This window comes from Scyliorhinus torazame, chromosome 10, assembly GCF_047496885.1.
Source record: "Scyliorhinus torazame isolate Kashiwa2021f chromosome 10, sScyTor2.1, whole genome shotgun sequence".
Taxonomy (NCBI): Eukaryota; Metazoa; Chordata; class Chondrichthyes; order Carcharhiniformes; family Scyliorhinidae; genus Scyliorhinus; species Scyliorhinus torazame.
The window spans coordinates 10,287,063-10,309,316 of record NC_092716.1 but is presented as its reverse complement, the minus strand read 5'-3'; the positions used below and the strand labels follow the sequence as shown (position 1 = coordinate 10,309,316).

General features: G+C 48.7%; 1 protein-coding gene across 2 annotated transcripts in view; it reads right to left on the bottom strand.

The window, feature by feature from the left end:
• The window catches only part of cdh11 (cadherin 11, type 2, OB-cadherin (osteoblast)), a 231,756-nt gene that overhangs the window by 7,370 nt on the left and 202,132 nt on the right, over positions 1-22,254 (bottom strand). For both annotated transcript variants that reach the window (XM_072517819.1, XM_072517820.1), the window contains exons 9-10: positions 12,786-12,907; positions 9,956-10,061 (exon numbers count right to left, since the gene is read on the bottom strand). In XM_072517819.1, the coding sequence (XP_072373920.1) occupies positions 9,956-10,061; positions 12,786-12,907 (228 nt within the window). The remainder of the gene's footprint in view (positions 1-9,955; positions 10,062-12,785; positions 12,908-22,254) is intronic.

Below are 22,254 nucleotides of genomic sequence, written 5' to 3'. Positions count from 1 at the left end.
CACATCTTTGGACCGTGGGAGGAAACTTATTGGTGTCGCAAGTAGGCTTACATTAACGCTGCAATGAAGTTACTGTGAAAATCCCCTCGTCGCCACTTTCCGGCGCTTGTTTGGGTACACAGAGGGAGAATTCAGAATGTCCAATTCACCTAACAAGCACGTCTTTCGGGTGGAAACCGGAGCAGATGGAAGAAACCCATGCAGACACGGGGAGAACGTGTCTGATTCAGCACAGACAGTGACCCTAGCCGGGAATGGGACCTGGGAACCTGGCGCTGTGAAGCAACAGTGCTAACCACTGCAATATCATGCCGCCCATGGCTTCTTCTACGTAAGAATCAGGAGCAGGAGGAGGCAATTCTGCCCCTCAAACCCACCCTGCTCTGTGTTGTTCTGTAATCAGCACCCACCCCAGAGGTGAAGCAACAGGAGTCGGGGGAGGGGGTGTGGAGGGTTGGGGGGGGGGGGGGGGTAGCCATCTGGGATGGCCACTTCCACAATACAAAATGGATGTTTGCAAAGACTGCAGGGAACTATAGACAATGCTAAGAAAACAAGCAGGCACAGAGCTTGTACATGTATTGGGACCGCAGCTCTCAGACGAGACTGAAACTGTAGGTCTATTAGCATATTGATGGCCCACCTCCGGGAACAAAGGGAGATACTCAAGTAACCGATCTGGCTCCAGACCTCACGGCGCCAGTTCCCCAAACCGAAAGCACAAACAAATCCAGGCCAATGGCCACCTAGGACACGCCCAGCCATCAGGGCACCCACCCCTTTATTGGTCAAGATCAATACGAGTGATCAAGATACAGCCCAATTGATTGGGGCCAAGTTCAAGGCTCGCCCAAAAGCGCGCAAAGCCCTTTCATAAGAAGAAGGCCCCAGGAGAGAATCGCTCTCTTGGAATCGGCTCTCAAAGCGGAGAGATCCTTCCACCAGCTACACCAGAAGCAAGTCCAAGGTCAACGCTCGCTACCAGACGGACGACATTAGCTGTTCTCTTGTACCACTTCGACCCCAGCAGCCTCAGATCCGAACAACGGCCATTGTTCCTCTGACTGAGTGGGCACCCGAAGCTAAGTATAGGCGTTAGCGTTAGAGATAGTTTAGTTTGTAGTACTTTGTGCATGAGTCGATAGTACTGTGTGTGTAAATAAATAATATTGACTTTGAACTAACTAACTGTTGTATCGGCTCTTTGATCAGTATTCGGGTTTGAACCTTGGTGGCGGTATCGAAAGATACCTGGCGACTCTAAAGCAAACGTAATTAGGATTAATGAAGGTGACCATATTGACCACCATATTTAGAACCAAATAAAGAGAGCAACAGGGGGGTGGGGGGAGGATGGAATTGTTTTCTGTTGAAAGACTGACATTGCGCAGGAACGGCACTTATGCTGGAAGGCCCAAGTAAAAAAAATTTTTAAACAGCCAAGTAATTGCTTCCAGGCAACGTTTAACAGTCCATTTGTCATCAGAGAGTTGGGGAAGCTGGAGTTGCGGGAGTCTCACAATTTGTGGGTCTTGGAATTCTGAAGAGTAGGAAGTACAAAGAGGAAATGGAACGCAACTGGTTACGAGCGGCTTTCGTTACCCAGGAGCTGCTGAAGCCACACGGTCCTTGTAGCCAATTGCTCGGTGCTGTTGCAGAATGTTTCACATTACATGTCCTTTCAGATGAGACCTAGCTGCAGTGACCCCCACCCTCCCCTCCCTCCAGCAACAACCGGAGCTGAGCACCCCACTGGCACTCACTACTCAGAATTCCAGCACGAAGGATGGCAATTCAGGGCAGGGAACTGTGTGCCACTGCTCTGCAATGCCCCCAGCCCAGCAACAGAGAGAATCGGAGAAAGAGAGCGAAAAAAATAAATGGTGTATTGAAATGTGTGGATAATGAGCACCCATGGGGCAGGTGCAAGGCAGTCTTCATGCACAGACAAAGGTCTATGAAAGGCTGGAGTGTGAAACATCAGCTCAGGCCTCCTTCACCCCTTCATGGAGCTGGGAGATTGCTGAGCTAAAGCGTCGGAACATTAACCAAAGTGTTCCACAGCAAGGCAGCAAGGTTAACGACTCTATCCAGAGTCATCAATCACATGGCAGATTTAATGAATTGGAGGATATATCAGTAAAGTGCCCGAAACCATTTGTTCTGGGTCACAGGGATTGTAAGTGACCATTATAACCAGGTGGTCTCCGATGATAAATACTCAGCTGTTTGTGGCTTGATGGTTACTCTCCATCTCCCACCCCCACTCCATTGTCAAAGTGGAATTCCACCACTGGAGCGGTCTGTGGCTGGGTTTGGAGGACGTTTGCCTCGGCATCAAAGAAACCTTGGATGATATTCCAGGATGGTACTGAGAGAGTGCCGCACTGCCCACGGTTCTTCCTAATCTGAGTGCCTGCCTGTCCTCGCCAGTGGGTATGAAAGACCTCATGGCTTCATTCTGAAGAAGACCGGGGAACGAGGGACGGGGATGTTCTCCCCAATGTCCCACCCTTTTCCAGATTGGGCACTCCCCTCCCCCCACACCGACCCAAAGTCTGCCCCCCCCCCCCCCCCCCACCCCACCCAAAGCAAGGTGTTCTGTCCCTGCCTTACTTTGCCAGCATAACCCCCATCCCCACCCCCATCCAGAGCCCCCTCTCTCATCCCCGTTCGGACTTCTCGAGTCCTGTGGACCCCGGCACCGACCCCCAATGGGACTGTTCGCAGTACCGGCAGTGGCCACCGCTCGCAGAGGGGCTGCTGGGAGGGCAGAGCTGACTGGTCCATGAGGCAGGAGCTCCTCCCGAGTGTGAGGCAGAAATTCCGTCTCGGGGCAATTAACACTCCACTCTGAGAGGCAGCCATGATCCCCACCAATATTTTAGCTGGCAGGGTGGGAAACCCCATACAGCTCAGATGGAAGCCAATTGCCCAATTGCCAGCCAGGAGCTTTTGGCTTGAGGGACATTACACTTAGTCACTCTGTAAAAACGATCGCCCTCCAGACGTCTCCGCCATTCGAGCTCTCGTCATTTTAGTGAACGAATAGCCCCGATCAGCTTGAACATAATCTCAAAAGTTTAAATTAGGCCACCACCAATAAATTCTCTATTTCAGAGAACGTATTCACCTTCGTTAACCTCCAATAAAGAACAAAGAACAAAGAAATGGACAGCACAGGAACAGGCCCTTCGGCCCTCCAAGCCCGTGCCGACCATGCTGCCCGACTAAACTACAATCTTCTACACTTCCTGGGTCCGTATCCCTCTATTCCCATCCTATTCATGTATTTGTCAAGATGCCCCTTAAATGTCACTATCGTCCCTGCTTCCACCACCTCCTCCGGTAGCGAGTTCCAGGCACCCACTACCCTCTGTGTAAAAAACTTGCCTCGTACATCTACTCTAAACCTTGCCCCTCGCACCTTTAACCTATGCCCCCTAGTAATTGACCCCTCTACCCTGGGAAAAAGCCTCTGACTATCCACTCTGTCTATGCCCCTCATAATTTTGTAGACCTCTATCAGGTCGCCCCTCAACCTCCTTCGTTCCAGTGAGAACAGACCGAGTTTATTCAACCGCTCCTCATAGCTAATGCCCTCCATACCAGGCAACATCCTGGTAAATCTCCTCTGCACCCTCTCTAAAGCCTCCACATCCTTCTGGTAGTGTGGCAACCAGAATTGAACACTGTACTCCAAGTGTGAAATACAAACACACACACACTAAATAAACCAAGTGCCTCTGGTGCTTGTCCCCTCTTATGGGTAAACTTCACTTTGCCCCAAAACCAAAATCGAAAATCTTTTCTGTTACTGCTCTCCAAATGATGAGTGTGTGAGACATGGTTTGAGTTTCAGTAGGATTGATTCCCAAATTTAAATGTACTTACAACAGCTATTTTTCTCCCACGATTATAATCATTTTTTTATAAAGCATCGCCATAAATATTCAACAGGAGGAGGAGGTGAATAAATCTCACACATTGTGAAAGCATCTCATTAACTTTCAACTTCTTTGCCCAATGCGATCTCCAGTAGCACAACATGTATAATGCAATAAGCTCTTTAATAAGGGCAGGAAATGTCATCATTCTTACACTGCAATGATATGTCATCTCCTTGTGTAGCTATTAATATGGAGGGTTTAGAAATGGGGACTGTTAGAACTGTAGGTTTGTTAAAAGTGTAGTGATGGCTTTGGATATCAAAGCTTTGCAAAGAGCCCTTGATACTGTAAATTGAGACACGAATGAGGGATTGTGCTGAGGAGGAGGATGGTGGACCTGAACAGGGCAGAGAGAGAGGGGCAGCGATAGGAGTAGGGCAGAGAATAGGAACAGGACAGGCGGGCATGGATGGGCACAAGACACAGAGTGAGGAGGTGCGATAGGGGCGGGGTAGAGGACACGGGATAGACACAGGGCTGAAAGAGTGGGATATGAGAGAGGCAGAATGTGGAGGTGGGATCAGATCAAGGGACAGTAGGAATTGGATAATAATAATTATCTTTATTATTGTCACAAGTAGGTTTACATTAACACTGCAATGAAGTTACTGTGAAAATCCCCTAGTTGCCACACTCCACTGCACGGAGGGAGAATTCAGAATGTCCAATTCACCTAACAGAACGTCTTTCGGGAATTGTGGGAGGAAACCAGAGCACCCGGAGGAAACCCATGCAGACACAGGCAGGACGCGCAGACTCCGCACAGACAGTGACCCAAACCGGGAATCGAACCTGGAACCCTGGCACTGTGAAGCAACAGTGCTAACCACTGTGCTACCATGCCGTCCTGTTACTGCACATGGAGAGCATCAAGAATTATGCGGGATAGCATGGGAATATGATCATGGAAGGGTAATAAAAAGCATGCATCGTGCATTATGTATGATCAACTCACATCCGCATGTCAACACTGTCCAACAGTGATCAAATGCAGTCATGCCGCTCATGAATCTTTATCTGCCAACTGAACAGACCAGGATTGGTTCTGGACCTTCCTGGTCTTTATTTCTCAGTTGTTACTTTTATATATTCCGAGCTCTTCCCTTGGGGATAACCGCAGGAGGATTCAGTAACATTCCTTCTATTGCATTGCCAATCTCTGCACCAGCCAAGAGCAGGTACAGTCCTCTACAATGGGAGGGTTTGATCGCTACAGCCCATACAATAGGGGGAGTTATACAACAGTCACAACTATCTACTGGATGTTAACCTTCAGAGAGCTCCGTGATCGAGCTCCGCCCTACACATGGCAGGACTGTCCAGAAAGAGATTCAGAGACATCCACCTTTAGATTCTAAGGCAGACTCAATCAAGCAGCCCTTCCGTAGAACTCACCAAGGCTTTACGTCCACCAACCCTCAGCCTAACCATTCCCGCTTTCAATAACGATCGTGCCTGAGGAAGCTTCACATTCACTAAGATAAGCTCTTTGATGAAAAACGTATTTGAGTTCAGACTGGGCTGGCCAACAAATGGACGAGACTATCCTCTTTTATCGAACGCTAATAAAAACGATGCCTCTGTCCACCCTGTCAGATTTCTCTGCAGACTTTGCCGTTCTGACATCTTGTGTTCCTGCGCTGCTGATAAATACAGAAGTCAGAGATACGGGCATCTCTGAGGTCCTATTTTCTTGATTGCTTCACATTGATTGGGAAGCTCCTTATCAGATCATTGTGTGATACTGGCCATTCCAAATGAATGCCATTAAATATTTATTAGCTCCCAATCACTTGTGATAATAGTGTCAAGTAATGATCAGAATACCTTCTTTCTAATTAGTCTCTGAGATGCTCATGATTAAAGACAAGGTCACAGGTCACTGGGGAATGAAATAGAGAAGCAGATAATTCTCTCTGAGATTGAGGTGATAAATGGTTAGCTTCTAGCCAGCCTGATGGCGCAGTTACTGATCAGAGTGCAACCGAGTCCGACATACTACGAAGCCCCACCCCTTGTCTGTCCTGAAATAAATGACCTCATCCGGGGCAATCTTTACTGTTCCTCATGCAGTACTGTTCCTGAGGGTGCAGTTAATCGGAAAGACTGAACCGGCTGGAATCTTACAGCTGAAGAAGGGAACACAGAGCCAGTGACCGAAGAGGGTCTTAAAAACATTAAAACAGGGATTTGATAGAGTTGCGAGAGGGTATGGAGGAGGGGTTGTGGTGTGAGATGCTCCGGAGGATGAATGCCTCCAACTTGTGCGCGAGGTTGGGGCTGATACAGCTGAAGGTGATGTATAGAGCGCACCTCACAAGGGCGAGGATGAGCCGACTCTTTCAGGGGGTAGAAGATGTGTGTGGACGTTGCGGGGGGGGGGGGGGGGGGGCGGGGGGAGATGTGTGTGGACGTTGCGGTGGGGGGGGGGGGGGGGGGGGGGACCCCGCAAACCACGTTCATATGTTTTGGTCCTGTCCAAAGCTGGAAGATTACTGGAAGAAGGTTTTTAGGATGATCTGCAAATTAGTGCACTGGACCTGGGCCCTCGGGAGGCCATATTCGGCAAATCGGATCGGCTGGGGTTGGAAGCGAGCACGGAGAGAGATGTTGTAACCTTTGCCTCGTTGGTCGCTCGCTGGTTGGGAGATCAACCTCCCCACCCTGTGCCCTGGCGTGGCGGGGGGACCTGCTGGAATTCTTGGTGCTTGAAAAGGTCAAATTTGAACTGAGGGGAAGGATGGAGGGGTTCTACAATTCACGGGCGTTATTCATTATGCACTTTCGAGAATTGGATTACATTGAACATTAGTTGGGGGGGGGGGCGCGGCTGGGAGGGTTGGGGGAAAGGGGACTGTGTGTGTTAATGGTGACTATGGGTGCTTCCTGATTCCTTTTTGTCATTTGTTTATGTTAACATGAGGGCCAATGTCTGGGGTTTGGTGGGAGGATGGGATCGTTGTTATCGATATGGGGATTGACATTATATTCGTTACTGATTATTGTTTATTGTTGGGTGTAAATTTGGGAGAAAATGTGAAAAAGGAGGAGAATAAAAATATTTTTTTTTAAAAGGGATTTGATGAGGCAGACATAGATGCTTCCACTTGTGGGGAGTCTGAACCGAAAGGAGGGCAGGAATGCAAGAAATCATATCTGGAATTCAGGAAAAGCATCTTTATTCAGGGTGTGGTGAGAACGTGGAGCTCACTGCCACAGAATGTAAGAAACAGGAACAGGAGCCGGCCATTCTGCTCCTTCCGCCTGTTTCGCCATTCAATACAATCGTCGCTATTCTGAACATGGCCTCAACTCTGCTTTCCCGCCTGCTCTCCATAACCCGTATCTCCCTCAGAGGTCAGAAACCTGTTTAACGCAGCACAGAATTGATACGGCGCAGAAGGAGGCCATTCGGTCCATCAATGACTCAGACTCTATTGCTCGCGAGGGTGGAGAATTCCAAAGATTACCCTTGAGGAAACGAAATCCCTTCTCACTTCCAGAATCAATGGAAGAGCCCTTAACCTGAAACTTGTGGGGCTGGGATTCTCCACAGCACCGTGCCGAATTCGGGTTCGGCGCGAGGGCGGAGGATCCACTTTCACACCGAAATCTGGGCCCAGTGCCTGTCCGGCGATTCTCCGGCACCCGAGAATCGGCGTGATCGCGGAGTACGCCGCTCGGCTGGGGGCCCATTGACAGAGGCCCGCTCAGCGATCCTCCGCCTCCAGCCTGTCGAGTTACCAACGGCGTGGAACTAACCTCGTATTGCCGGTCGGGATGCTGGCGTGGTCGGGGGTGGGGGGGATTGGCCAAGGGGCGGGGGAGCTCAGCGCGGCCGCTGAAGGCCGTGGCCGTGCGCATGAGCGGAGTCCGAACAGGAAGTGCGGGGGCCCATATCCACAGCTAGAGTGCGTGAATTACTCAGGGTCCCTGCTCGCCCCCTGCAGGGCATTGAATTAGTTGATTTTTTTTCCTAAACTCTCTGGAGTAAAACTTGCGTTTTTATGCCAGCGTGGGACACACTCCCATTTTGGGAGAATCCAGCCTGTCATCCCTGGTTTAAGATTCACACACAAGGGAGAACCTCCTGGGGCAAAGAGAAAACACAGGACAATCTCAGCAGGTCTGACAGCATCTGTGGAGTGAGACGTTTCGAGTCTGGATGACTCTTTGTCAAAGCAGGAGAGAACTGGAAACAGGGGGGCGGGATTCTCCCTTCTGACGGCAGAGTGTTGACGCCGTCATAACAACTGGAGTTTTACGATGGCGTCATCGGACCACTAAGTGTAACGATCCTCTGCCCTACAGGGGGCCAGCACGGCACTGGAGCGATTCGGGACTCGGGCTTTTTTGGCGGCCACTCAGCCCATCCCGCGCCGGTCACCGGAGAATCGACGGACTGGCGTCGGGGCGGCCTCGCGCGAATTGCCCGGCCCGGTGATTCTCCAAACCGGCATGGGCTGAGAGAATCCCACCCAGGGTCAGATTTATACTGTTGTGGGGGGAGGGGCAGTGGGGCTGGATAGAGAGCCAGCGATAGGTGGGGGTTGACAAAGTATTTCTTAGAATTATCGCTTAGAATCCCTACAGTGCAGAAGGAGGCCATTCGGCCCGTTGAGTCCACACCAACCCTTAGAAAGAGCATTCTACCCATGTCCACTACCCCATCCACCCCGTTCTATCCCTGTTACCCAAACTGCACATTCCTGGGCACTAAGGTACAAATTAGCATGGTCAATCCACCTAACCTGCACATCTTTAGACTGTGGGGGGGAAACCCAAGCAGACATGAGGAGAACGTACAAGCTCCATACAGACAGTGACCCAAGGCCAGAATTGAAATTGGGTCCCTGGCGCTGTGAGGCAGCAGTGCTGTACACTGTGGATAGTATTTGTGGACAGAAAGACAAGGGAATGTAAATGGTGATGATTAAGGCGAAGCAGGGTGCTGATAATGGCATAAAAAGATCTGAATGTGTTAATGGCAGAACTAAGAGAAGCAGTGTGTCTTTCTGTCCACAACCTCTATGCCAATCGTCACGTATCACTGGTCCCCATCCAGCCCCACCGCTGCATGCCGAGGGGAGGTTGGCTAAATGAGGGATGAAGGGCAAGAAGAATATGTTGATGGGGTGGGATATTGCGAGGGGGCGTCTGTGGAGCACGCAGGACAGGCTTGTTGAGCTGAGTAATCTATTTTGCGTAAGATAAAAGCAAATTACTACGGGTGCTGATATCTTTCCGAGGATCCCAAATTTGAATCCCTCCACCACTGGTGGCCATGCTTCAGGTTATCTAAGCCCAACATTCTGGAATTCACCCCCGAAATGACTCACCTCACTCTCTCCACAATTAATGCTCTCTTTAAAACCTTTCTCTCTGACCGAGCTTTTGATCACCGGCCTGTATGATCCCCTTAAGTGGCCCGTTGCCAAATAATTGCTCACGCTAATAAGCTTTTGGCAGGGGTTTGCTGTCGTCATGTTCTTGGTGTTAAAAACAAGGGTAACGCTGAGTCCAGAGGTGGCGATTTTAGGGGTGTCGGAAGACCCGGGAATCCAGGAGGAGAAAGAGGCAGACGTTCTGGCCTTTGCTTCCCTGATAGCCCGGAGATGGATACTATTAGCATGGTGGAACTCAAAGCCCCCGAAGTCGGAGAGCTGGCTATTGGACATGGCTAGCTTTCTCTGTTTGGAGAAAATCATGTTTGCCTTGAGAGGGTCACTGTTAGGGTTCGCACGGAGGGGGCAACCGTTCAACTTCTTTGCGGGAAATTAATCGTCAGCAGACGGGGGGGGGAGGGAGTAGTTTAGATTAGAGTAGGGCTTTAATAAGGATGGGACCTGTACGAGAGGTAAATGGCTTTTGCACTATGTTTATGGTTTCATGTATATTATTTATTTTGTTGTTGTTACTGTACCAAAAATATCTCAATAGAATGTTCATTAAAAAAAATGGAAGTTGTTATTTTAGGCACACCCTCAGGGAGACCAGCACCTTACCTGTGTTCTGTACTATTGTGAAATTTGTATTCGGAGCCATGCTGAAAGTCAACCGCGGTCCATTTGCGTTTTCATCCTTGTCCACAGCCTTAATTGTCTGGATGAGCTGATAGGAGGGAACGAGGGAGATAACATCTAATCAGTGCTCAGAAATCGGGATCAATGAACACTCACTGTTCCCATTCTGAAGACAGCTTATGTGTGACCTTTAACTTTGGTCTGTAGATTAGATGGTCACCATAGCAACAACATAATTGAACACAGGCACCTCATTAAAACTCCCAAAAGATGTGAGTTTAGAAACCATTAACTCTCCATTGTCCTGTCTTTAAAAGCTTTGAAAAGTATGTAAAAAGATTTTAAAAAGATTAGTGAAGACAAATGTAGGTCCTTTGTAGTCCAAAACAGGAAAATTTCTAAGAGAGAACAAGGCCCTGGCAGAGCAACTAAACAACTACTTTGGTTCAATGGTCTTGCAGGAAGACACATGCAAGGTCCCAGAATTGCGAGGAAACCAAGGTTCCGGTGTAAGGGTCCTTCCTGCTTACTCCTTTTTTCCCCCTTTCTTTTATTTTGCCGTTTTCATTTTTGATCCATGGGTGATTAATGGACATGTGTCTTGAAGTCAAGCAGTGGAGAATGAGGAATTCAGAAGTTACAGGAGAGAACACTGCTAGTCTCTGCTAGTTTGAACAGGAGCTTCAGACAGAGAGTTGGGTTGGGACTTGAATTGACTGAACGGCTAGTGGCCAATGAATTGGCTTAAAGGCCATACTCCGCCTGGTAACAGGTGGTGTTTGGATCCTATTCCAGTGGGATGGTTCTCAGAGCCCCAAGAAGTTTAGGTTTGACTCCTGGACACAGAAAGACAAGGACGTGCTTTCCCGCCCTCTATAGAAAGGCTTTGAGTGCTGTGTTATTGAAGCTGCAGAGAACCTGGATGACTGAATCGACAGGAATACAACTGCAAGCTGCAAAGAAGGTCCAGGACTCTCTCTCTCCCCAGAATGGCTGTGAGTGCTAGTATTCCTAAAACTACAGAGACCTGAAGGAATCGGCAGTAAAACCTCAAATTGAAAGTAACGTTTGAAGAGGAGTAAGGTGCGAGGAACACCACCATCTGAAGCAAAGACTCTTTTCTGTCCTTTTACTTATGTTTTATTTTAAACCCATCACCTCCCCTCTTTATTTGCCAGTCTTATGTGTTTGTGTGTGGAGGGCGGGGGGGGGGGGGGGGGGGATTAAAGCGGGTAAGTAGGAATTAGATAATAGTTAACCAGTTGTATTTGCTGCACATTTCATTGTAGTTCTCACAATAAAAAAAACAGTAATTGTGTTTACGCTTACAAACCTGGTGAGTGTAATTGGCTTGAATATTTTTCTAAGAAGTATTGGTTAAGTCATTTGTGTCGCGACTCCGGGTCAAGTGGGGCTGGAATTGCCCGTGCTTTAGCCCAGAGTGTTGTAACACCAGGGAGAAGGAGCAATTGATGTATGACTAAATAAATAACAGAAATCAATGGGACTGAGAGCCGATAAATTGGCCTCAGAATCTATATCCAAGGGTACTAAAGGAAGTGACCATGGAAATAGTGGACGCATTGATTGCCATCTTCCAAAATTCTGTCGATTCTGAAGCGTATGGGATTGGGGGTAATATATTGGTGTGGATTGAGAATCGGTGAGCAGACAAGAAGCAGAGAGTCGGAATAAATGGGTTTTAAATGGTTTTTTTTGAAGTGGCAGGCGGCGACTAGTGGGGTCCCTCAGGGATCAGTGCTTGGACCCCAGCTATTCCCAATGTAATGATTTGGACGAGGGAACCAGAGATAATGGTCGGAATTTACCGCTCGTCGCGATTCAATATCCCCACCGGGAGCGCAGCCCCCCCAGCTGGTTTTGTGGCGACCTGGGATGGTTACAATGGGAAATCCCACTGGCAAGTGGCGGGAAGATCGAATCCCGCTGCCAGCGAACGGTGCGCTGCTGAGAAACAGGTGGCTGGGGGAGCAGAGAATCTCACCCAATATTTCCAAGTTCGCTGATGACACCACGCTTGATGGGACTGTGAGCTGTGAGCTGTGAGGAGGATGTTTAAAAGGCTTCAAGGTGATTTAGACAAGTTGAGTGAATGGGAAAACACCTGGCAGATACAGTTTAATGTGGATAAAAGTGAAGTTATCGACCTCGATCGGAAAAGCAGAATGGCAGAGTATTATTCAAATGGTGACCGATTGGGAATGTTGATGTACAAAGGAACCTGTGTGTCTTTGTACACCAGTCACTGATAGCAAGCATGCAGATACAGCAGACAGTTAAGAAGGCAAATGGTTGGTTGGCCTTCATTAGAAGAGGACTTGAAAACAGGAGCAGGGATGTCTTACTGCAGCTGTACAGGGCCTCAGTGAGACCACATCTGGAGTATTGTGTGCAGAACAAAGACTCTAGAACAAAGAGTCACAGCTTCAGGATAGGGCGTCGGCCATTCAGGATTGAGATGGAGAGAGATTTCTTCACTCAGCGGGTGGTGAACCTGTGGCATTATCTACCACTAAAAGCTGTGGAGGCAAAGTCACTGAATATATTTAAGAAGGAAATAGATTTTTAGACTCGAAAGGTATCAGGAGGTCTGGAGAGAACGCAGGAGTATGGCGTTGTGAAAGAGGAGCAACTAAGATCATATTGAATAGTGAAGCCAGTTCAAAGGACCAAATGTTCTACTCCTGTTCATATTTTCCATGTTTCTGTGAAGACTTTCCAGCCATTTCGAATCACTCAATAATCCTGTGAAATCCAACCAGAATATTTGAAATTGCCCACTGATACTCACCTTTCCTGCGTTAGCATTTTCGCACATTTCTACTTCATAAGGTTCCGCAAATTCTGGTGCATTGTCATTGATGTCCCGGATTTTGATGGCTACTTGAGCGCGCGAAGAGTGTATTTGGTTATCTGTGAAGAAGATTAGATTTTAAAATGTGAAAACGGTGCACTTGGGACAGTAAAAAGTTCAAGATTAATTAACGGAACTAAACTTGGAGTGGGGCTTGAACCCTTAACGCTCACGGTTCACTCACAAGGGTGCTCCCCACTGAGCACATACAACAGTACTCCCCAACAGGACGAAGGATGATCATTATGGCAGAACCATCAGGAGCAGAGAGACACAGAGAGATCTGGGCGGGCAGGCCCACAGACCCTTAAAATTGGCAGCACTGGTGGAAATGGTGGTAAAGAAAGCATATGGCATGCTTGCCTTCATAGGACGGGGTATCGAGTATAAAAGCTCGGAAATTATGTCACAATTATATAGAATGTTGATTAGGCCACATTTGGAATACTGTGTCCAATTCTGGTCACCACACTACCAGAAGGACGTGGAGGCTTTGGAGAGAGTAGAGAAAAGGCTTACCAGGATGTTGCCTGGTATGGAGGGTATTAGCTGTGAGGAGCAATTGAATAAACTGGGATTGTTCTCCCTAGAGAGACGGAGGCTGAGCGGCGACCTGATAGATGTTTATAAAATTATTAGGGGTATAGATAGAGTGAACAGTTGGAGGCTTTTTTCCCAGAGCAGAAATGACAATTACAAGGGGGCACAAGTTCAAGGTAGGGGGGGAAAGATTCAGTGGAGATGAGCGGGGGAAGTTTTTTTACACTGAGGGTGGCGGTGGCCTGGAATGAACTTCCAGATACGTTAGCAACCTTTGAGGCAGATACGTCAGCGACCTTTAAGACTTATCTGGGTGGACTTCCGGTGATGGCGGGCAGGAGGCGGCCGCACAATGGAGGGCTCCTGTTCGGGAACGGCATTTTCGGGGCTTTAAGCCCGGTCCCAGGGTCCACGGAGGTGGCAAAAGCAGGGAGAAGGCACAGACGCGGCAGAGTGAAGGCACAGTGGAGAAAAATGTCGAGGGTGAGCAAAAAAACTTCCATAAAGAAAACAGCTGAAAGTCCGTCGGGGAGTGGAAAGGTCACTGCGGGGTCACCAAGAAAAATGGAGGCTGGAGCACCAGGGGAGACCGCATCGCTTACGGCTGAAGAAATAACTAAGGTGATGGCTGCGGAATTCGAAAGGCAGTTTACAAAATACATGGAGACAATGAGGAAGGAGATGAGAGAGGTTTTGAATGTGCTGGTGGTGGAGGCGATTTCCCCGGTGACGAAGGCGGTGGCGAGCGCAGTGGCGGAGGTGCGAGAGCAAGGGGAGGCGCTGAAGGAAGTGGAGGAGACGTTATTGCAGCACGGTAATCAACTTACCTTGATGGGGAAAGAGATGCGGAAGGTGATGGACATTAACAAGGATCTGCGAGGAAAAATGGAAGACCTGGAAAATAGATCCAGGCGACAGAATTTGAGGATTGTGGGGCTGCCCGAAGGAGTTGAAGGACCGAGGCTGACTGAGTATTTTGCCGCGATGCTGGCAAAACTATTGGGGGAGGGGGAGGATCCCTCCCGATATGAACTGGATCGGGCTCATCGGTCGTGGAGGCCTGTACCAAAGGTGAGTGAGCCGCCAAGGGTAGTGACTCTGTGCTTCCGTAGGTACAGTGTGAAGGAGAAAGTCCTGAGCTGGGCCAAGCAGAAGCGGGTGGTGCAGTGGGCTGGAGCTGGTGTACGTGTATACCAGGTCTTTACGGTGGAGCTGGCGAGGAGGCGGGCTGCCTTCAACCGGGTGAGGAAGGCACTGTACATTCGCACGGTGCAGTGCGGCATTGTATATTCAGCGAAGCTGAGGGTGACGTACAAGCTCAGGGTCTTTTATTTTGGAACGGCGGAAGCAGCGGAGGAGTTTGCGAAGGCAGAAGGACTGTGGCAGAACTGACAAACTGAGGAATGGCCATGTGCCGATGTAACCTCATGACTGTATTTTCTTCTTTTTTGTTGCACTGAGTGCGGGTGTATGGGCTAAAGGAGCCAATGTTGTATATATTTGGACAAGGGAAGTGATGGGATTTTCACTCGAAATGAGGGCTCTTTGGGGTGTAGGAGGATATGCGGGGTTTGTGTGCTAAAAGGGGATTTCTGGGCTTTCCTGGGGCCGGGCAAGGGGGAAAGGGACCCGGGCGGGGGCCTCCACGTTGGCCGGTTTAAGCCGGCCAGTGAACGGGAGTAAGGTGGGGGGAGGGGCTGTGGCCATCGGAGCCTGGCAGAACAGGGTCCGAGTGGTCTAGCCGGGGTGGAAAGTTGGGGGGAAGGAACCGAGGTTGGGGGGAGGAGTTTTACAAGAGGCAGTGGACGGGAGGACTGGAGACCTGGGGGGGAGGAGGGGGCGGGGGAGGGGGGAGGGGGGGGGGGTGGTGTACAACTCTTGGGTATCATGAACGGTACTCTTTCAGAGGTTGGATGGCGTTGAGTGTCGGGGGGGGGGGGGGTGGACTCTATAGGTCAATGGTGACCATGGGCGGTCCCGGACTCCTTTTCCTTTTTCTCCTTTGTTTTTTGTTTCCACCGTGGGAGGGTTTGTTTTATTGGATGCATATATTGACAGGTGTGCCGTTGTTTGGGGTGGTGGGAGGATGGGATCGTTGGTATTGTTAAGGGGATTGATTTAGCATTTGTAACCGTCTACTATTTGTGGGTGGGATGTAAATTTTGAAGGAAAATGGAGAATAAAAACATTTTTTAAAAAAAGACTTATCTGGATAGGCACATGAACAGATGGGGTATAGCAGGATGCAGGCGGTTGATCTAGATAGGACACGTGATCGGCGCAGGCCTGGAGGGCCGAAGGGCCTGTTCATGTGCTTTATTGTTCTTTGTTATGGGAAGTGGCTCAGGGAAGGCGCTGATATTCGGCCAGAGTATGTCTGTCCGACATGAGCGGGCATGAACGGTTTCAAAGGGGCCGGAGGATATTCATGTTTGACTTAAAACTTTAACCCCGCTTCACTCTCCCCAAATACTGCCAAACCTGCTGAGGTTCTCCCACGTTTCCTGTTTTTATCTCAGACCTTGAGCATCCACGGTATTTTGCCTTAATCGATAGGACAAGAGTTGGGGGAATGGATCTTCAATCTGCCGTTGCTGGTGTAAAATCCAGCACGGAACCTACAGGGTGCGAATGCTCATCTTCCCCATGCTCCCTGTGGGGTCCGAACTCCCCCACCAGGGGGGAGATATCTCAATTAACCCATGTACACAAGATCGGCCAGTAATGACCAGTGGGAGTCCGGTAGGAGTCTATCAGGTATTGTACATATCGTTTGTGTAAATAAAACTTTGTTTCTCATTTCGCTCCCCAGGTCCTGATCAAAGGTGGCTTCAGCAGTCCAAAGTTAAGCTTCAAACTTATAAACAGCAGCTTGCAATATGTACAGTAGCTGATGGACATCACTATTCTGGACTCAGCTTTTCCAGCTATTAGCCGAAGGAGACGTGTGCCAACCATGACAGGCGCAGCGACTGAAAAATGGGATGAATTAAGTCAAATTTTATTTAAAATTGTATGAGGAACTGAAAGCTCAACAGAAACAGCAGTTGGAGATGAAATATTGCATTCAACTCTTGTAGGAAATGATTTCAACTTGCCAAAGATACCCTGAAATCAATGCCATCGGAATTAAATGCTTGCAAGTTACACTGCGCTGGAATAGATCTATTGGGCGCAGCGCAGTAATGTTTTGCCACACTTGTACACGTGGTGGGCTCCCAAACACTGACAAGGACTTGTAACGAGCAATACTTTATTCACTGGCTGACCAGCCATTCCGTGCTGGTGCTCTGCCCGCCCTCCGGGGAGAACCCCCGCACTCCCGGCATGTGACTCTTTTGTAGCCACGTCATCATGCCATCACGTGACCGCTCAGTCTAGATCTTCTCTGTTTAAGTTTGGATTCCCGTACCAGCCTCCGCGAAAAGGCGCCGGAATGTGGCGACTAGGGGCTTTTCACAGTAACTTCATTGAAGCCTACTTGTGACAATAAGCGATTATTATTATTATTATTATTATAACCGGTGATATTAAGATGTAACAGTGTATACGAACAGTGACTGTGTATGAACCCTTGTGTGAGACACGGATTAAGCTATTGCAGTTGGTGCACAGCCCATCACCTCGCCTTTCTCCACCCCTTTTCATGTTGTGTAGGGATAGGATTCGAAGGTCAGTTGCAAACTAGGGGCGGGGTTCTCCGGCCATGCCTGCCCAGCGACTGGAAATTGCCGCCCGAGGTTAATGGATCTTTACTTGGTTCGCAACTCGTCCGTGGCGATCTTGTGGTGGTCAGAACGAAGGTATCCAGCCCTAGGTGGATCCTGAAACCTTGTGTTCGGTTTGATCACACGTCCTCAGCGTTATGCCGGTTGTCTGTGCTGTCGATTTTCTCAGGCTGATGTTGTCAGTGTGGACGATCTGGGGCATTCCGTCAGTGTAATCAGTGGGTGTAGGGATCACTGCATTGGCCTCTGCAGGGGCCTACATGCCCACTGATGTCGGGGGCCTGTATTGTAGGCTGGATGACAGGATGCTGTGGCACCTATTGGTGCTGGTCCCGATACCTATAGGTTGTGACGGTTGAGTACGTAGTCGGCACTGTCTGAGGTTCCCATATAACTGTTCGGTTGCGGGCATGGCTGTGTACAACCGCCAACCTGTCATGGCCACATGCGGTCTGGATCTGGACCACTTGACCAAGCATTAGAGAGCCGAGTCTGTGGGCATTTCAATGATGGTGCATTTTGCTTCTCAATCTGCGTTGAAAGGGGGCATCTTTCACATTTGGGCTGTAGCAGAGCTTTGGCAGTAGGAATCATGGTCCTGGAAAAGAGTCATTCTGCTGATGAGTGCGGGCCCTGTTGCAGCAGATTTCTTAGGCTCAGGAGTGATTCTGGGCACATTTCTCCAGAAGATCTTAGCTGAGCGCACTACCCATTCTGTCGGCATTTAGACTGTGGGTATAGGAGGCAGCTGATGACGTGCTGAAAGACCCATGTGTGTGAAAGATGACTTGGCAAGCGTTGCCTCTCATGAGTCTCTGAGGGATGCCGTGCAAAGTGTCTCGCGAGCTTGGTGATGACTGCGTTAATCATCACGTTGGGCAGGTTGTCGAGTTCAAACCATCTATAAAAGAATCAACTACGATTAAATGTTGTTTCCCATTTCATTCAAATATATCAGCTGCTGTGAATGACCACGGGAGGTCCGGATCCTCATATAAATGCAGCAGTTTTTTTGCTTGATGCGGCTTGAGTGCATTGTGGGTGCACATCTGGAAAATTCCACTTCCATGTCGGCATACAGGGAAAGCCAGCACAGTGATTCTTTGGCCCTGTATCTGATTGCTTCCAACCAAGGGTGCCTCTGGTGAGGTTTTTGAGTGTAGAACATCTGAAGAGCTGTAAGGATGATGAATCGCTGGCCACACAGTATCAGTCCATCCTGTACAGCTAGTTCAGCTCTGACAAGCTGAAAACAGGATTCAGTCGTTCAAAGTCTTGTGTGGGGGAGCTCTGTTCTTGTTTCAGAAAAGCTGTCGGTCATTCCGGTAGAGTTGGAAACAAATTAGAATGACACAGGCCTGAGGCTGTGAGGTAATCCTACAGTTGGGAGTTCTGACTGAATGTCACCACCAGAAGATCTTTGTTAACCATCAAACCGGTGGTTCCAATCGCTCCGCATCCTGGGAGGACTGCCTGCTGCTGCAACAACTTCAACATCTGAAGCAAGGACACACCTTCCATTTCATATTAATCCTCTTATTATTTTTACCCCCCCCCCCCCCACTCTGTGCATGTCTGTCCAGTGTGTGTTTGGGTAGAGGGTGGGACGGTGAAATGGGGGAGTAGTAGATTAACTGGTCGAGTTGAATTGAGGTACAGACTCCTTCTTGAGGCTGCTGCTTTTCCCCTGCGGATTTCTGGCTGGAGTATGTGTGCTGCACTGGCGCTTAAATATGGCGCCTCGGCTTTCAAACACGTCAGCTGAGGAAAGGTGGGCGAATCAGCTGCCAGCCCGCCAGGAGAGCCGGAGAAGAACGCGCCTCTGCATAATTAATGAGATTCCAGGCGCTGAATCTGGCGCGGGATGCCGCCGTTCTGGGCATCGGGCCAGCTGCCTCCGGAGCTCCCCGCCGCTGCGCTTTGTCTGAAAATGGGAGAATCCTGCCCAATGTATGTGGGGCTGGGTGAGGCTTATGCTCAAATCTTTTGCTCGTTCGCAGAGCAAAAATAGCCATAAAAGAAACAAGAACAATCAGCGATTGACTGATACAATATCCAATTTGCACAGGGGAATTTTGGATTCTGCTTTTGAGGGTATGCTTTGGAAACCAATGGGAGATAAAATAACTGCACAACTTAACATGATTTATAAATCATCATAGCACAGTAGTGCAGAATAAAAAGTGCGTGACAAGGACTATAACATCAACATTTCCACATATTTTGTAAATTTTCCATTTGTAGCATTGCCGTCCATTAGCAAGAGGGCGTTGTCTACCTCTATACAGCAACAGCAATCTATCAGCAGTGTGCCGAGTCTTCCGTCGTTTCAGAAATGCAAACTATCTTCCAGAGAGAGAAAACATTTCAATTGCAGCATCTGGAGTCTTCCGTTATTTTTACCTTCCTCGCGCTGGTAAAAACAAATGTTCACGTCACCCAAAACTGTGGTCAGTGAAGAATTCAGGAACAGAAAACTATTTCTCCAGCCTGTCGGACTAGTCCAGTCTGAAATATTGGAGTAGATGTTCCATGCCCCTGCCATGGGCATTGCCATGGGCGGGATGGACCATTTAAAGGTCCGTTGGTGGGGATTTCTGATCTCAGGGTGGGCGAAACCGAAAAATCTCGCCTGTTAATTCTCTTAATCTCTCACCACAGATGCTGACTGACCTACTGAGTACATCCAGCGTTCTCTATTTATGGAGTGTTTTGTCTATTTATCTGTCTATCTGTTCAATGTACCGTCAGTATTTGCCTGATGGTAAAAAAATTATAAAAGCTGTCTAAGGCTTTTGATAAGGTCCCTCATGGACCTTATCAAATGGGCAAAATTAAAGTACATGGGATAGGGGGTAATGTATTGGCATGGATCAAGAATTGGTTGACAGACAGGAGACGGAGAGTGGGAATAAATGGGTCTTTTTCCAAGTGGCAGACAGTGACTGGCGAGGTACCACAGGGATCACTTGGGGCCTAACTGTTCACGATTTATATAAATTACCTGGATGAGGGAACCAAATGTAACATTTCCAAGTTTGCTGATGACACAAAATTGGGTGGAATTGTGAGTTATGAGGAGGATGAAAGGAGGCTTCAAGGTGATTTAGGCAAGTTGGGTGAGTGGGCCAACACATGGCAGATGCAGTTCATTGAATTTACAGTGCAGAAGGCCATTCGGCCCAGCGAGTCTGCACCAGCTCTTGGAAAGAGCACCCTACCCAAGGTCCACACCTCCACCCTATCCCCATAACCCAGTAACCCCACCCAACACAAAAGTCAATTTTCGACACCAAGGGCAATTTATCACTGTCAATCCACCTAACCTGCACATCTTTGGACTGTGGGAGGAAACCGGAGCACCCGGAGGAAACCCACGTACACACGGGGAGAACGTGCAGACTCCGCACAGACAGTGACCCAAGCCGGGAATCGAACCTGGGACCCTGGCGCTGTGAAGCAATTGTGCTAACCACTGTGCTACCGTGCTGCCCGTAAAGCGTGATGAAATGTGAAGCTATATACTTCGGTGTGAAAATCTGAAAGGAAGTGTATTATTTAAATTGTTACATTAACTGGCAAGTGTGGATGCACAAAAAGATCTTGGTGTCCTTGTGCACCAGTCAATGAGAGTCAGGTATAAAAAACGATTAGAAAGGCATATTGGCCTTCATTGGAAGAAGGTTTGAGTTCAGAAATAGAGATGTCTTACTGCAGTTATACAGGGCCATGGTGACACCACAGCTGGAGTATTGCGTGAAATTTAGGTCTCCCTACCTAAGAATGGATATACTTTCCACAGAGGGAATGAAACGGAGGTTCACTAGGCTGATACCAGGTTGGTGGGATTGTCATATGAGGAGAGATTGATTCGATTAGGCCTGTATTCATTAGAGTTTCGAAGGATGAGAGGAGATCTGATTGAAATGTATAACATTCTAACAGGATTGGACAGGCCAGATGCAGAGAGGCTGTTTTCGCTGGTGGGGGAGTCTTGATCAGGGGACACGATCTCAAGATTCGGGGTGGATCATTTAGGATTGAGACAAGGAGATTTCTTCACTCAAAGGATAGTGAAACTATGGAATTCTATCCCACAGAAGGCTGTGGAGGGCAAGTCACTGAATGTATTCAAGAGTGAGAGAAACATTTTAAAGATTTTTTTTGTTTTGTTTATAAACAGAGTATCTAATTCATTTTTTCCAATAAAGGGGCAATTTAGCGCGGACAATCCACCTATCCTGCGCATCTTTGGGTTGTGGGGGCGAAACCCACGCAAACACAGGGAGAATGTGCAAACTCCACACGGACAGTGACCCAGAGCCGGGATTGAACCTGGAACCTCGGCACCGTGAGGCAGCAGGGCTAACGCATTGCACCACCGTGCTGCCTCATTTTTTTCGATTTTAATGACATCAAGGTGTATTGGGAGAAAGTGGGAATATAGCATTGAGATCGCGGATCAGCCACGGTTATATTAAATGGTGAAGCAGGCTCGCAGGGCCCACTCCTGCTCCGAGTTTCTACAGCTGAAATGTTCCATCCTCATTCATGGTTGGGGTGTTCCGGTGCCACTGAAGGAAGTTTTGGCTGGAATGCCGGATACTCAGCTCACGCTCGCAATGGGTCCCGCCACGGTCAAGACCGGAGAATCCCGCCCTTTGTTCCTATGGCTACGCTGTATTGTGGTGTCCATCACCCTTTGCACGCCCCACACTCCCCACTGCACATTTATCCGGGAATCATTAAAAAAAAATAAAAGTTCAGCAATCGAAAATCCCAGAGCCGTAATATCTGGTATTTCTTAATTGACCATCTCACAAATACTTGAAAACAAGCTTGAAAACAATTGACCTTTGAATTAGTTCAACCTGTGGTCACCTGACATCTTAAAGAGAAGAGACCTACATTTTTAACCGTAATGTTTCATATTCTTTCATGGGGCATCACTGGCTTTGCCAGCATTTGTTGCCCTTTAATGGGTGGGGTGGTTTGTGAGGCCATTTCAGAGGGGAGTTAAGAGTTGACCACCAGGAGCAGGAGTAGGCCATCTGGCCCCTCGAGCCTGCTCCGCCATTCAATGAGATCATGGCTGATCTTTTGTGGACTCAGCTCCACTTTCCGGTCCGAACACCATC